Consider the following 13,841-nt stretch of genomic DNA (forward strand, 5'->3'; position numbering starts at 1 on the left):
ATTCAGAAAGAGAATGCACAGAAAGGTCAAAATCCTTCTGGTGAGAATAACAGTTATGACATCTGCCTTTTTAGTAGTGGTAGAGAAGGTGGGATGGCTAGTTTGAAAAGAGGCTCTAAGCCTGCTGTAATTCTGGTTTCAACAGAGCACTTTCTCAAGGGAAGAAAGAAATCTATGTATGTGAAGAATTTGAGCAAGAACTGAAAAACATCTAAAAAAAATTTGGAAAAGTCATTCAAGGAAATAGGAAAGAATTAAAGGATGTCAGTAAGGGGCCACGTCAGGTTGGAGACTGAGAATTCACAGTATCATTCATCTTTATTGCTTTTCTTCAGCAAATCTCTGTCGCCAAATATAGAAGAAAAAAAGATTCATTGTACTGATACAGGGTTGAAATTTTACTCCAGAAAATGTTAAAATAATAAAGTAAAAAGGATTTTAACTATTTGTAAGAAAAGAGTTCAGTCATCACATTCACAGGATAGAGGATGAAAAGGGAAGAAAGATGTTTTTAATGGAAAAATAACTTTTAACTCTTTTATTGATATACTTAATTTGCCTTAAGAAAAGTTTCAGGAATGGCAAAGATGCTTTTTAATAGTCATTAAACACAAAAACACATTCAGTTTCAATTTCAATACAAATTTACAGCAAAGGTCTGTCTAGTCAAGGTTATGGTTTTTCCAGTAGTCACGTCTGGATGTGAGAGTTGGACTATAAAGAAAGATGAGTGCCAAAGAATTGATGCTTTTGAAGTGTGGCGTTGGAGAAGACTCTTGAGAGTCCCTTGGACTGCAAGGAGATCCAACCAGTCCATTCTGAAGGAGATCAGCCCTAGGATTTCTTTGGAAGGAATGATGCTAAAGCTGAAACTCCAGTACTTTGGCCACCTCATGCGAAGTGTTGACTCATTGGAAAAGACTCTGATGCTGGGATAGATTGAGGGCAGGAGGAGAAGGGGACGACAGAGGATGAGATGGTTGTATGGCATCAACAACTCAATGGACATGGGTTTGGGTGGACTCCCGGAGTTGGTGATGGACAGGGAAGCCTGGTGTGCTGCAGTCCATGGGGTCACAAAGAGTCAGACACGACTGAGCAACCGAACTGAACTGAACTGAGAACTTTAGTGTGCACAAGTGCTCAGTCATGTCCAACTCTTTGCAACCCCATGGACTGTAGCTCACCAGGCTCCTCTATCCAAGGAATCCTCCAGGCAAGAATACTGGAGTTGGGTGCCATTTCCTCCTTCAGAGGATCTTCCTGACCCACAGACTGAACCTGCATCTCCTGTACTGGCAGGCTAATTATTTACCACTGCACCACCTGGGCTTCCCTACGACTCTAGATAACATGCCAGAAATCAGTGACATTCAGCAGGGGACAAAAATGACCAACACTCTTTACCCTTGATATGCTCAACATCTATCACTCTCTCCATAATAACAAGAATTAGACCCCAGGACCTGGCATTTTTGATTAGCTTTCTTTTTTGCAGTCATCATTCCCCTGAAGTCTTGATACTTTGATTTTTATCATATTAACATGAACATTTAAGAAAACAATATAAGATCATAAAGAAAATATTTACTTGATCAAGAGAAATTTGGAGTTTGTAAGATTCTTTAAGTGACTCCTGAATAAGTGCACTGCTTGCTTTTGTCTGATTCAAAGATTCAATCAAATCTTTATTTTCCAAAATATTACCTTGAGATGTGGCAAGTGTCTGTAGAAAAATTAATAAAATAATATGAACATTATTATATATACTAAAATGATCAATTAAAGGAAGTCCAAGTTAACTACTATTAATTTGATGATATTTACGGGAACTTACATACTTTTAAAAGAATTTCAATATTTTACAGCCTTGTATATGAAAAGATACTGCAAATCACTAGATGATACTGTATCATTAAAGCATTGTATATATATTAATTTTATCAATTTAATAAAAATAAAAATCATTTAAAGTTACAGATCAAATCATAATCTCATGCTTCTTTTTTTTTATTTTTCCTCTAATTTTATTTTATTTTTAAACTTTACATAATTGTATTAGATGCTTCTTTTGAATGTTGTTCTGAGCATATAATTAAACATTAATGAAATACAGCGTAAAGACAGTATTAATTAAAAATCACTTGTCTTAAACATTACTCCCAAGTTTCATATTCCAAGATATCTACCCTTTTTCTGTTTGAATTTTGATTTTAATATATACTGATATTCTTCTGATACAACCAAAAACATGCTTTAAAAAATAGCATCTGATTTTAATCAAAATATGTAATATGATCAACATCCTGAATAACTAAATTTTACCTCTAAAAGAGATTCTTCAAGCTTAGCTAACTGTATTTTCTTATCTTCTTCCTGCTGTAATAGTTTTGTTTTCTGTTCCTCTAAATCAGGTTTCTCATGTTGAATAGTTAATGCCAAAAGCTTTACAAAAAAAAAAAAAGGCCAAGATTATTCTAACAATAAAGGTCAAGCAAGACAAACCAAAGTGAAAACTTCCCACAAAGAGACCTTATGTTTGATTGGATATTACAAATATACTACTCTGTACACTTCATTCTTTCTAGTTAAACATATGAGACACCTCCACAATTATTTCTGACAAAAGAGGCAAAATGAACAGTGAAGCTAACTGATAAAATGTTACATATTATAAAAACAGCTGTAAGAAATTGCATCATTTAACATATCAGCATCTAATATTCAGTTCTTAGATTATATATAAAAACTATAGAAGCTAACTTTCTCATGGTAATTAGTCACAAAAATAAAGAAAGAGATATCTAATCAAAATCACAATAAGAAACCATATCATACCTATTAAGATGGCTACAATTAAAAAGATGAATAATAATAAATGTTGTAACTATGTGTAAAAAGAGAAACCGTCATATACTACTGGCAGGAAACTAAAATTGTATAGCTACTTTAGAAATTTTTTTCTATTCCTCAAAAATTTAAACATATTGTTACCATAGTGAAAATCACTCAGTCGTGTCCTACTCTTTGAGACCCCATAGACTATACAGCCCATGGAATTCTCCAGGCCAGAATACTGGAGTGGGTAGCTGTTCCCTTCTCCAGGAGATCTTCTCAATCCAGGGAATGAACCCAGGTCTCCGCCTTGCAGGCAGATTCTTTAGCAGCTGAGCCACTAGGGAAGCCCAAGAACACTGCAGTGGGTAGCCTATCCCTTCTCCAGGGGATTCCTTCCCAACCCAGGAACTGAACTGGGGTCTCCTGCATTACAGGAGGATTCTTTACCAGCCGAACTACCAGGCAAGCATTGTTACCATGAGACACTGATACCATAAAACCCAGAAATTCCACTAAAAAAAACCAAAACACTGAAATGTAAACTTTCAAGGGTCAATCATATGATACATGAGCTGAATCTTAATAAAGCTGTTGAAGACTGCTACATCAAAGTCTTAAATGTAAAACTTTAAAATAGGGAATGACATTTGCGTGTCATAAATATGCTAATTTAAAATCTATTGTATAAACATGTTCAATTAGTTCTCATTAAAGTAATACCTAAATAGCCCTTTTTAGCAATTACAGTGGAGAGCTTTTATATAGAGGAAGCCATTCTGTCAAATTCTGCCAACTTTTGAGTAATTTGGACTTTGTTTTATTTATGACAAGAATCATCAAGGCTATCAAAAGACACTGTTGATGAAAATATGCAGTGAGTCATCTAGTATGGTAAGAAAAATATTTAAAAGGAGAGCTTTAAAAATTACATAAAGTAAATTAAAAAATCACAGCAAATATATATGCTACCATTTGAATCAAAAGAAAAAATATATACTATTGTTAAGTGAGTAAAAAAACAGGATGATACTAAAAAATCAACAGGATATTTTTAAAAAGGAAATAAAATGAGTAACTGAGTGTATAACCAAAAGTCTGTACATGAAAATTATTTTGCAGTTCATGCAATAATTATAAACTGTAATAAGCCATACAAAGAAAAAGAGAATTCAAACATACAAATGTTCTGGTCAAAAACAATGTTGGATTTGGAATCAAAGATACTCAACTAGCTGAATAAGTCAACTAAATGCAGTTTTAACACTTAAGCTTCAGTTTTCACAATTAAAAAAATAATAAAGTTACTAATCTTAATGTGTATGATCCTTCTAATTCTCAAATTCTAACAAATATAAGTAGACTGTAAAATTAAAGTTTTACCGGAAGAAGTAGCAATTTGACATTAGCAACAAATATATAATTCTAACACTAATGGAAAATGAAATAAACCCAAATGTGTTGCTGATTTCCAAGTGTATTTCCAAAATCATGAGTTTAAATGCTAATCAGTTTAACAAAAGAGCTTCTCAAAGTATTTCACAAGTATACAAAGAAGATTTTGAAGATTTCTAAGGCAAATTATGATTGTCCATATATACCTGTCCTCGTAATCCACTTCTTGTTGTAGTAAAGTTAACCTCAGTAACAATGGAAGCTGCATCCGGTGGAATAAAGGGATTTGGGCTTCTTGTTGACAAAAACAGGCGAAACTCTTCATTGTAGTCGATAATTTTGTCACCTATTTGTACCACATAACGTGGTCCTATTTTTTAAAATGACATAATTAGCTGGTCTGAATATTCAGTATTTTGCTACATGACATTATAAAATACTATTTTCTAGTACCTCTAAATAGTTTTTACTCAAGCGTTTCAATACAGTCCAAAAGACAGCAACAGTGAGGCTACCCAAAAGACCGTTAACAAGAATGCTCTACTAATCAGTCAGCACTTAGGCAAACAAAGATAAATAATACTTATTAAGACAATCCTAGGATATTGAAGCATCGAAAGAATATCTACTTATATTTAATATGTGCTCAGTTATGTGCGACTCTTTGTGACCCCCATGAACCCTCTGTCCATGGGTTTTTCCAGGCAAGAATGCTTACTGAAGTGGGTTGCCATTCTCTTCTCCAGGGATACAGTTTTAACATTAACTATATGTTTCATATTATCAAATTTTCTGAAATGTTTGATTATAGATGACAAAAATGGAAATGCTTAATTATTCTCTACTTCAAAATTTACCAGTTTCAAAGTGTTTATTGTGCTAGTATTTAAGATGTAACACTTAAAAACAGAATGACCTGGTAAAACCTGGAAAAAACAACATATCAGTAATTGCAAAGAATCCATTATTAATGTCAAAAAGGATTTATTCAGACTGTCATGCACAGGAGCTTTGCAACAAGTGAAACTGAGAAAAAGTAAACCTCTGCCTCATAAAGAAGCTTTTTATATTCTAATATAAATAACAATGATTTTAATTATATATCATATACAGAAAAATCAATCAACTATTACACCCGTTATTTATGACTTCAACTGATAAAAGTAGCTAATATTTTAGGTAAAAAACCACATTATCAAAGATTATTTTCTAATGTTACAAAAACCAATGTAAAGAATTTTTGAGACTCCTAGAATAGATTTTAAAAGAATTCAAAACACACTTTATGAAAGAGGATATTCAAAGGATCAAAAAGAAATCAAATTAATATTGAAAGAAAAGTACAAATTTAAAGATTCAATGTAATAATTATGTACCAAATAGAATGATTCAAGACAATACAAGCAGAATAAATGCAAAGAAAACTAATCTAAGGATATCACAGTAAAATCACTGAAAACCAAGGACAAAGAAAAATTATAAATTACCAGAGAAAAATGATGTATCACTTACAAAAAAGCAACAATAAACCAGCAGGCAATTTCTCAATAGGGATGACATAAGCTAGAATACAATGCAATAAGAACCTCAAAGTGCTACAGAAAATAGCTGTCAACCTAGAATTCTGTTAGATACAGAGAAAAAAATCACTTAAAAATGAAAAAAAAAAAGCTTGTTTTCAATAGATCTGCACTAAATGAAATGATAAGGAAATTCTTCAGACAAAAAAAAAAATAATCCCAGAGGAAATGAGACAGTGGAAATACTGGGAGAACACCATAAAGGTTAAACATGTATAAATACAGATCTTAAAATCAGTAATTATAACATCATATGGAGCATGATAATGCAGCACAATAATGATGCAAAAGCAAGTATGGGGTGTATGGAATTAAAGATCATAGAAAAGCGGCAAGCATTTATCTATATTAATAAAGTTAAGTCACAGATGCATATTGTTACATACAGAGTAGCCATGAAAAACAAACATCTGATTAAAAAATCAATCAGGCTCCTTAAAAAACAGTATTAGTTATTGCAAGAATTGGTTATTTAAATTATACATACAAAAAAGTAAGATTGTCTCATGAATAGAAATAAAAAACCAAATGATACACTATTTATGAGAAACACATTTTATAAAGAAAACCAACAGAAATTTGAAAGTAAAAGAATTCAAAAATATTCCAATACCAATCTTCAAAATTAGTGTAATTATTCTAACACCAAATTCTAAAACTTGAGATATTTCTAGAGACAAAGGACAGTTGATAATGATAAAGAAAATAACCAAACAGAAAGACAGCACATATCCAAATATGTATGTATCCAAACACGTAGCTTCAAAATATTTAAAATAAAAATTGACAGAACTGAAAAGCAAATCCAAAATCATGAGACTCTTTTTCTCAGTATATAATAGGACAAATAGAAGTAAAAAGTAAAGATATAGAAAGTCTAAGCAATACAATTAACAAACATTTATGAAAATGAGCCAATCCCAGATCATAAAGAAAACTTCAATAGGACTTAAACAACTGAATGTTTCAGAATAAGTTTCCTGACCACAATGGAGTTAATCTAGAAACCAACACAAAAGAATACCTAGAAAATATCCAACTCCTTGAAAATTAAATAAGAAAGCATTAAGTAACTTATGAATTTTTTAAAAAATACAGACCAAAACTTGTGGTATAAAGCTAAAGAAGGGCTTAGCAGAAAATTTATAGACAGAAATGAATATGTTAGAAAAAAGAAAATATTGAATTATTAGTACTTTTTATTTGTATTTCAAGAATCTAGGAAAAAAGACAAGCAAACAAAATCTAAGGAAAATATTAGGAATAAATAAAAAACAAAAACTGAAAATACAATAGAGAAAATTAACAAAGTTAAAAATTGATATCTGAAAAGATCAATAAAACTGATATACTGTTATCAAGACTGACCAAAGAAAAAGAGAAAAAAAAATATCATTATTGATAAATGACACATCATTGAAAACCTCACTGAAGTTTTAAAGTTATAAGAATATTATATAAAGATACACCAATACATTTGACAAATGAGATGCAATAGAGAAATACCTAAAAAAATTAACCTAAGTTGACATATATACAAAACACAGAATACAAACAAAACAACATTAACCCAGGGATAAAAAATCTAAATGGCAAAGGAAAAGGATGCAGAACACATCAAAAATATGTCTACATGTGAAACAATCCTCACTGAAAACCAACTGCAGCAGAACTAGAAGATGTAAAAACACAGATTTGGGTAAAAAGGTGTAGAAAGCTATCAGGTCTGTAGCTGTGTCCCTAAGAGACGACTCAGAAGAGGGATCACACAGGCAGAGCTCCTCCTGAAGGAGTAGGTGGTCTGAGTCACAAACCATGCAAAGGTCTTGTCCAAAGGTCTGACACTGAGAAATGAGTCTCTGCGCTGCCTGGAGGGCTGCTGGGACTAACAGGAGGACCGTGAGCAGCCTGGACGCCATTCATGAGGAGCCACAATACATTCCTGCTTACTTCTAAACCAGGGGGAGAGACGGGATTAAAGCTGCAAGGGTGGCTGACTGTGTTCCTGTGAAGGCTTCGGCACATACCCAATCTGAGTCCAGCAACCGCTCAACTGGGGTGAGGGCTGCTCCAGATGAGGAGAAAGCTCAGCTGGGAAAAAGAAAACTCAGGCCTAAAGAAATGTCTGAGCAGGGTGGGAACAGCTATTACAGGTACTTACACAGGCAGCACCTCAGAGCAGCCACAACTTCTTATCTCTGGTAAGACATCCACAATTTGTACCCAGGCCAATGCCAAGTGCCCATCCAGCCCCTCTTATCCAGGCACGGCTCCCCTCCTGGGAAAGGAGGCTGGTGCCAGATTGGGGAGGGAACACACTAAAGGAGATGGAGCTAGCTCAGACCCAACCTTCAAAACTTCTGCTCCAACCACTTCGGAACAGGCCCTATCCGCCAGTGATGGCCACGGAACAGAGGACAAGCCCCAGAAACACCTGGCTGTGAACGAGCAACTCCATCTCCAGCCCAACCTCCTACAAGGCGACAGCTGCCAGCAAACCAGAGGAAAGGCAGGTGTGGGGTTACGTCAGTTTCGGCGCTCCCACGGAAGCCTCTGGGCACAAGCAGACTGCAGGGGGACACTCCCACACAAAGGCACCTACTAGAGACCGCAACAGAAGCAATGCAGGCCCACCTCCAGAAACAGGAAAAATCTCAAATAAACAACCTAACTGACCATCTGGAGCACTTAGAAAATAAAAAACAAATAAAGCCCAAAGTCAGTAGAGACTTTGAGGAGGAACTATACCTTGTTCTTTTGGATCAATACTTATTTGAAGTGATTTTTGAACTGTATAAATTTGAGGAGAAGTACATTCTATTCCTATTATTTGTACCTGTTTCAACATCACTATGCAGAAATGCAGTTTATATTGCTTAGATTAAGAACACAGGGATATAAATGAACTGGGACCCAAGCTTTGCTTTATGTCATTTTAGGACAACCATCCTCTGTCCTCAGCAGAAATGTACAGTAACAAATGACTATTCACGAGGAACTCAAAACTATGGAAAAGGACAGTGTGAAGTATAATCAAAGGGGATAACAGACTTCAACTGAAGTCATATGAATACATCCAACTCTGGACTGAAGGTGGAAAAAGTAGGGTAGGGTCAGACTTTAACTGACTTTTTCTCAATGAAATGAACAGAAATTAACAAATTCACCCAAACCAGCCCTGAACAACTATCTGGAATAGTGGTTCATCACGTGAACCAATCGTGACATAGAATATTATCATTTCTCAGCAGATTCCATTTTAGGGGACCTTGTCAAACTCCACTCTCAGACAATGCAGCAGATACAGTTAAGACCTAACACCAGTCAGAGCTCATTGAGACAAATTTAATGAGCCCAAGGGACAACATATAGACTATAAAGAGAGTCAGATTCAGATGATCAAAAGATTCCTTTCCACTTCCTTTAAGACAGTATAGCAAGAGGTGGTTCAACAGAACTGAATTAGCTTTAGTAAATAACACACTGAGACCAGAGATTGAACTCTGGGAGGTAACTTCAGGTTACACCAGCAACAGTCCCACTCCTAGAGTTCTTTCCATAATTTACCAACCACTGCTCAGCCAAGCATAACTATTTGTAGGATAAAACGTGATCAATAGATAGTGCAGGCTTTGCTATTTCTTCACTTTGCCCCCAATAACTCCAATTTTCTAAACTCTGTGGTGCTAGCAAAGTGTGTCGTGCCAAGTAACTACGTATTTATATATAAGTACATGTCTATGTATGTCCACATATACACTTTGCACAACATGCAGAGTTTAAGGGCATTACTTCCTAATATCAAAGTCTGGGTTAGGTGCCTGAGGTGACGTAACATTCTAAGACCAGTATTCTTAGGGAGACCAGCTTGCAAGGCCCTTAACAACCGTCTGGGAATTTGGGATTTTGTTAAGGTTCTTATGTTTACCAGAACAGGAAAGAGCAGCTCACTGTGCTTAAACTGTTGTACAAACAAAATGGTGTATGCTGAACACCTGCTTTCCTTTGGGAAGTCTGGAATTTTGCTCCCTGCTAGGTAGACTATGCTTACATAATAAGCCCCATTGAAAACTCTGCATCTTCCTTGGTGTGTAGACAATTTACACACGTGCTGTCACAACTTGTCCTGGGGGATTTAAACACAGCCTGAGTGACTCCAATGAAAGAAGACTCGGAATGTGCACTTGGTTTCCTGACTCCTGACTTCACCTTACGTGCCTCTCTCTTTGCTGACTTTGCTCTGTAGCCTTTTGCTCCAATAATATAAGCCATGAGTGCACCCTTGTGCTGAGTCCCTTGAGCCTTCCTCGTAAGACACTGTACCTGGGAATGGTGTGGGAGACCCTGATATGGCCCTTCTTGTATAAACACACTTTAATTAAAGGTTTTTTAATTGCTATTACTATTAGATTCTGACATTACTATCATCCACCGTCCAAAAAGTTTTCATATCCTCAGATTCAGTGGAAAGACAAAAAAAAAAGTCAAAGTTAGTTGTTGAAGTTAAATAGCTTGTATTTAAAAAATAGTTACTCTCTGGAAACTGTCAAATATTCATTTACCTTGAGCAACCAGATCTCGTCTCAATAGTGGATAAAGTACAGGTTCTACACCATCCATTTCTTGTATAATAAGGGTTTTCCCAAAACGTACTGCCAACTCAAGAGCAGTGATAAAGTTACTATCCTAAGAGAATAAATAAGAATACATATGAATTCCTTTATTACCTTAGATTTACAAAGGTCATATAGATATTGAAAATATTAACAGGAATAATACAAACATTTTAAAATCAATATGTTAATAACACAAATTATTCATAATTGTCTTCATCAACTTCTAAGTATTTGATCATGAACCAAGTTGATTGGATAAATTATCAAATAAATTCCTAAATAATTTAAATATATACATTAGAAAAATAAGATTTTAACATTAATAATAAAAACAGCCTTTAAAATTTTCTAGAATTTCAAATTGATGCAGAAAAAAATTTTCAAATTCTATATGCAATAATTTACTCATCTGTTAATAAAAACTATTTATATTCAATATCAAACATTGAATGGAGTAACAAAGACAAGCTGATGAATTCTAGTAAACTTATCTTGCTGTGATAGTTCTAATTATTTTGAAAAGAAACATTTAGACAAAAGTTTATAACCATGCAAGAATTTTTAGGCTTTCTGAGTAGGCAAAAAGTCACTTTAAATACCACTCCAATTCTCCAACTTTGTTTTAAAAAATTAAATATTTGGATAATAATTATTATCTAAATATCCTACTACAACCATAAGTGACATGAAATATTTTATATATTATATAAATAATTACATATTACAATTATTCTTAAACACAAATGAGTTAGATATCCCCATGTGATAAGTGAAGAACATTTTAAAGAGGTAATTTTTCAAGCATCTGAATTAAAATGATTAAAATTTGATTAAATTTAAAAATTGACTAAAAAATTAACCATGCATTAGGACTTTCTCAAAAAACATGAAAAATAATTTCTTTGGCAAGATAAACATGACTGCGAGAAGTCACTACACAAAACACTATTATACTTCATTGACCGATTGTCAAATCTCAGGACACAACACAAATGATCAATGCTGAGTTACATGAAGAGGAAATTTAAAAGTCCAGGGGATTTTCCTAAGTCCCTAAGTAACTTACTTCTATAGCACCCTTCTATAGCACTTAACTTTAATCATAATTTGGTATAAATGCTTATTTGTTTAGTGTAACTAATTACTCAATTGTCATCGCCATAAGGGCATGAACTGTGATTACTAACATAAATCCCTGGGCTTAGATCAATACCTTGCATACAGAAGGAATCAAAGATTCTTATTCCTTTTTACAAATTATAAAACGAAAGCTAAGAAAGCTACATTTCTTTCCCCAGGGCCCATGCCAGGTAAGTTATAAGAACTCGGTTTGAACCTATGTTTTCTGATTACAGACCCAGAGTTCTTGTCACCATAAGATGCCATTACTCCATTACTACTTGGTATCTAAATTGTAAGTAATACACACCTGCTGGTTAATAACTTCCAAGCGTGAGTCTTTCAAATGTGTCTTTAACCATTCTGTAGCTTGGGAAGAAGGGTCAATAAGAAATGGGCATACTCGACTCTAAATAAAAAAAAGAAAAATTATAAGCTTTCATTAAAGGAAAATCATTTCCTAAAAATTATTAAACAATTAATGAGTGAGTTTTTCTCTAAGGTTTTGAAGAACACAAATATAAAACTATAACGAGGAAATGAAGGTTGTTTTTAGCTCCACTGGAGGCAAAATTAATAAATTTTATCAGAAATTAATATTAGGTTATTAAATTTAATCACAGTAAAGTTAGAATACAGTTTTATTTACAATAACACAGAAAATGTACATTAACAACACAGTAAGCAAGCATTCTAGTCCTAAGTAGATGCCATTTGCACTTCTCTTCTTGGTTTTAAAATACACAAGTCATTCCCTAAACTTTAGATATTCTGTCGTTGAATAAACGAAGTAAGAGCTAATCATAAAAGTATTGCTGAAATAATCAGTGATATAAGTATTTATATTTTAAGACTAATTTTTCTAAAGTAGTATACATAATTACTATTACAAAAGGATTATCCTAGAAGAGAAAATTACATAAGATGATTGGTTAAGATCTAACGAACTATGAACTAAATTCATTACTTCACACCTTGTGCTAATTAAACTCTGAAATAAACATAAAATTAGAAAACTACATACACATGCCATTCAGAAAATGAAAGGAAGCCAATTATATATTTATATATCTTTACATATATACTTACCTATATAAAGCCAATTATATATTTATGTATATTTACATATATTTAAGTTGATCATATATCATAAATATATGATAAATTTTAAACCATCTAATAGTCATTGTTACCTAGCAAATCAGATTTAAATAACAACTGACCCAATTTTTCTTAAATTTTCACATTTATTTGAAAAACATAATTCAGTTACAGGATATAAGCATAAGATAACACATGAGGGATGGTATGGGGAGGGAGGAGGGGGGAGGGTTCAGGATGGGGAACACATGTATACCTGTGGTGGATTCATTTTGATATTTGGCAAAACTAATACAATTATGTAAAGTTTAAAAATAAAATAAAATTAACTGTAAAAAAAAAAAAAAGATAACACATGAGGGTAACAGTAAAGTAAAGACTTAGAACTGGGGTAGTTCTAATAAGGACACAGATTTTTCCTTACTGGCATCTCAAGGGGGAGGGGGATGGTGGGATAACATGCCCTGGAGATCAACAGCATTTATCTGCGATGATGCTGAAAACTGCCAACACACAGTTATAATAAAGAGTTGACTGACTCTAAAACAGCTTTATTACTGTTTTAAAATTCTCTCTAAATATTGCAGCCTCTTTTTACCTGTATCCAGAGGGGAGCACTAACACCACGAATCCCCCAGTGTTACCCCACTATATGATCTTCACCCAGCATCCACTTCTGGAGGCTTCACTTACTGCTCTACCACATACATGTGCAATTGCAAGCAAAATAACATGGCTAGTAAACCTCTTAAGTATTGCACACTAGGTTTTAGATGTCATTTTATGCCAGCATTCAATAGCAAACATTCCACAAGTAAACTAGATTTTGCTTAACTACAAAAATAATTATTTTAAATTTTAAAAAGTTCTTACCCATGATTTCAAGCCAATGATCTGAAGCAGTTAAAAAGAGAATAAGATAATGTTTCAAAAAATCATGTATTTAGCACAGAAAATACGCCTAAGAATTTCAAAGAACAGTTACAAGTTTGTGTTCATCTTATTTATACTTCTTCAGAGACACAGAGAAGACCTCTAAGGAATATTTTAGGTGTGTGTTCCATGATTAAATGTGGTCAAATTCTACATTTAACAAATTATAGATCCAAAAATGCTGAGCTTTCATTCATTCATGCTATTCATTCATCTACCATATAATGCAGGGGATACAAAAATTAACAAAATACATTCCCTC

At 33.6% G+C, this 13,841-nt stretch overlaps 1 protein-coding gene across 4 annotated transcripts in view; it reads right to left on the minus strand.

Annotated features, from left to right (window-relative positions):
• DYNC2H1 (dynein cytoplasmic 2 heavy chain 1) overlaps nt 1-13,841 on the minus strand; it is a 393,081-nt gene that overhangs the window by 210,135 nt on the left and 169,105 nt on the right. For all 4 annotated transcript variants that reach the window (XM_086338264.1, XM_086338263.1, XM_086338267.1 and 1 more), the window contains 5 exons: nt 11,856-11,954; nt 10,373-10,496; nt 4,437-4,600; nt 2,326-2,445; nt 1,592-1,726 (listed from right to left, as the gene is read on the minus strand). In XM_086338264.1, coding sequence (XP_086194390.1) covers nt 1,592-1,726; nt 2,326-2,445; nt 4,437-4,600; nt 10,373-10,496; nt 11,856-11,954 — 642 coding nt within the window. The remainder of the gene's footprint in view (nt 1-1,591; nt 1,727-2,325; nt 2,446-4,436; nt 4,601-10,372; nt 10,497-11,855; nt 11,955-13,841) is intronic.

The sequence above is a fragment of the Bos grunniens genome, chromosome 15 (assembly GCF_055505025.1).
Source record: "Bos grunniens cultivar Pamir isolate PY7600 chromosome 15, Bosgru_T2T1.0, whole genome shotgun sequence".
Lineage (NCBI taxonomy): Eukaryota > Metazoa > Chordata > Mammalia > Artiodactyla > Bovidae > Bos > Bos grunniens.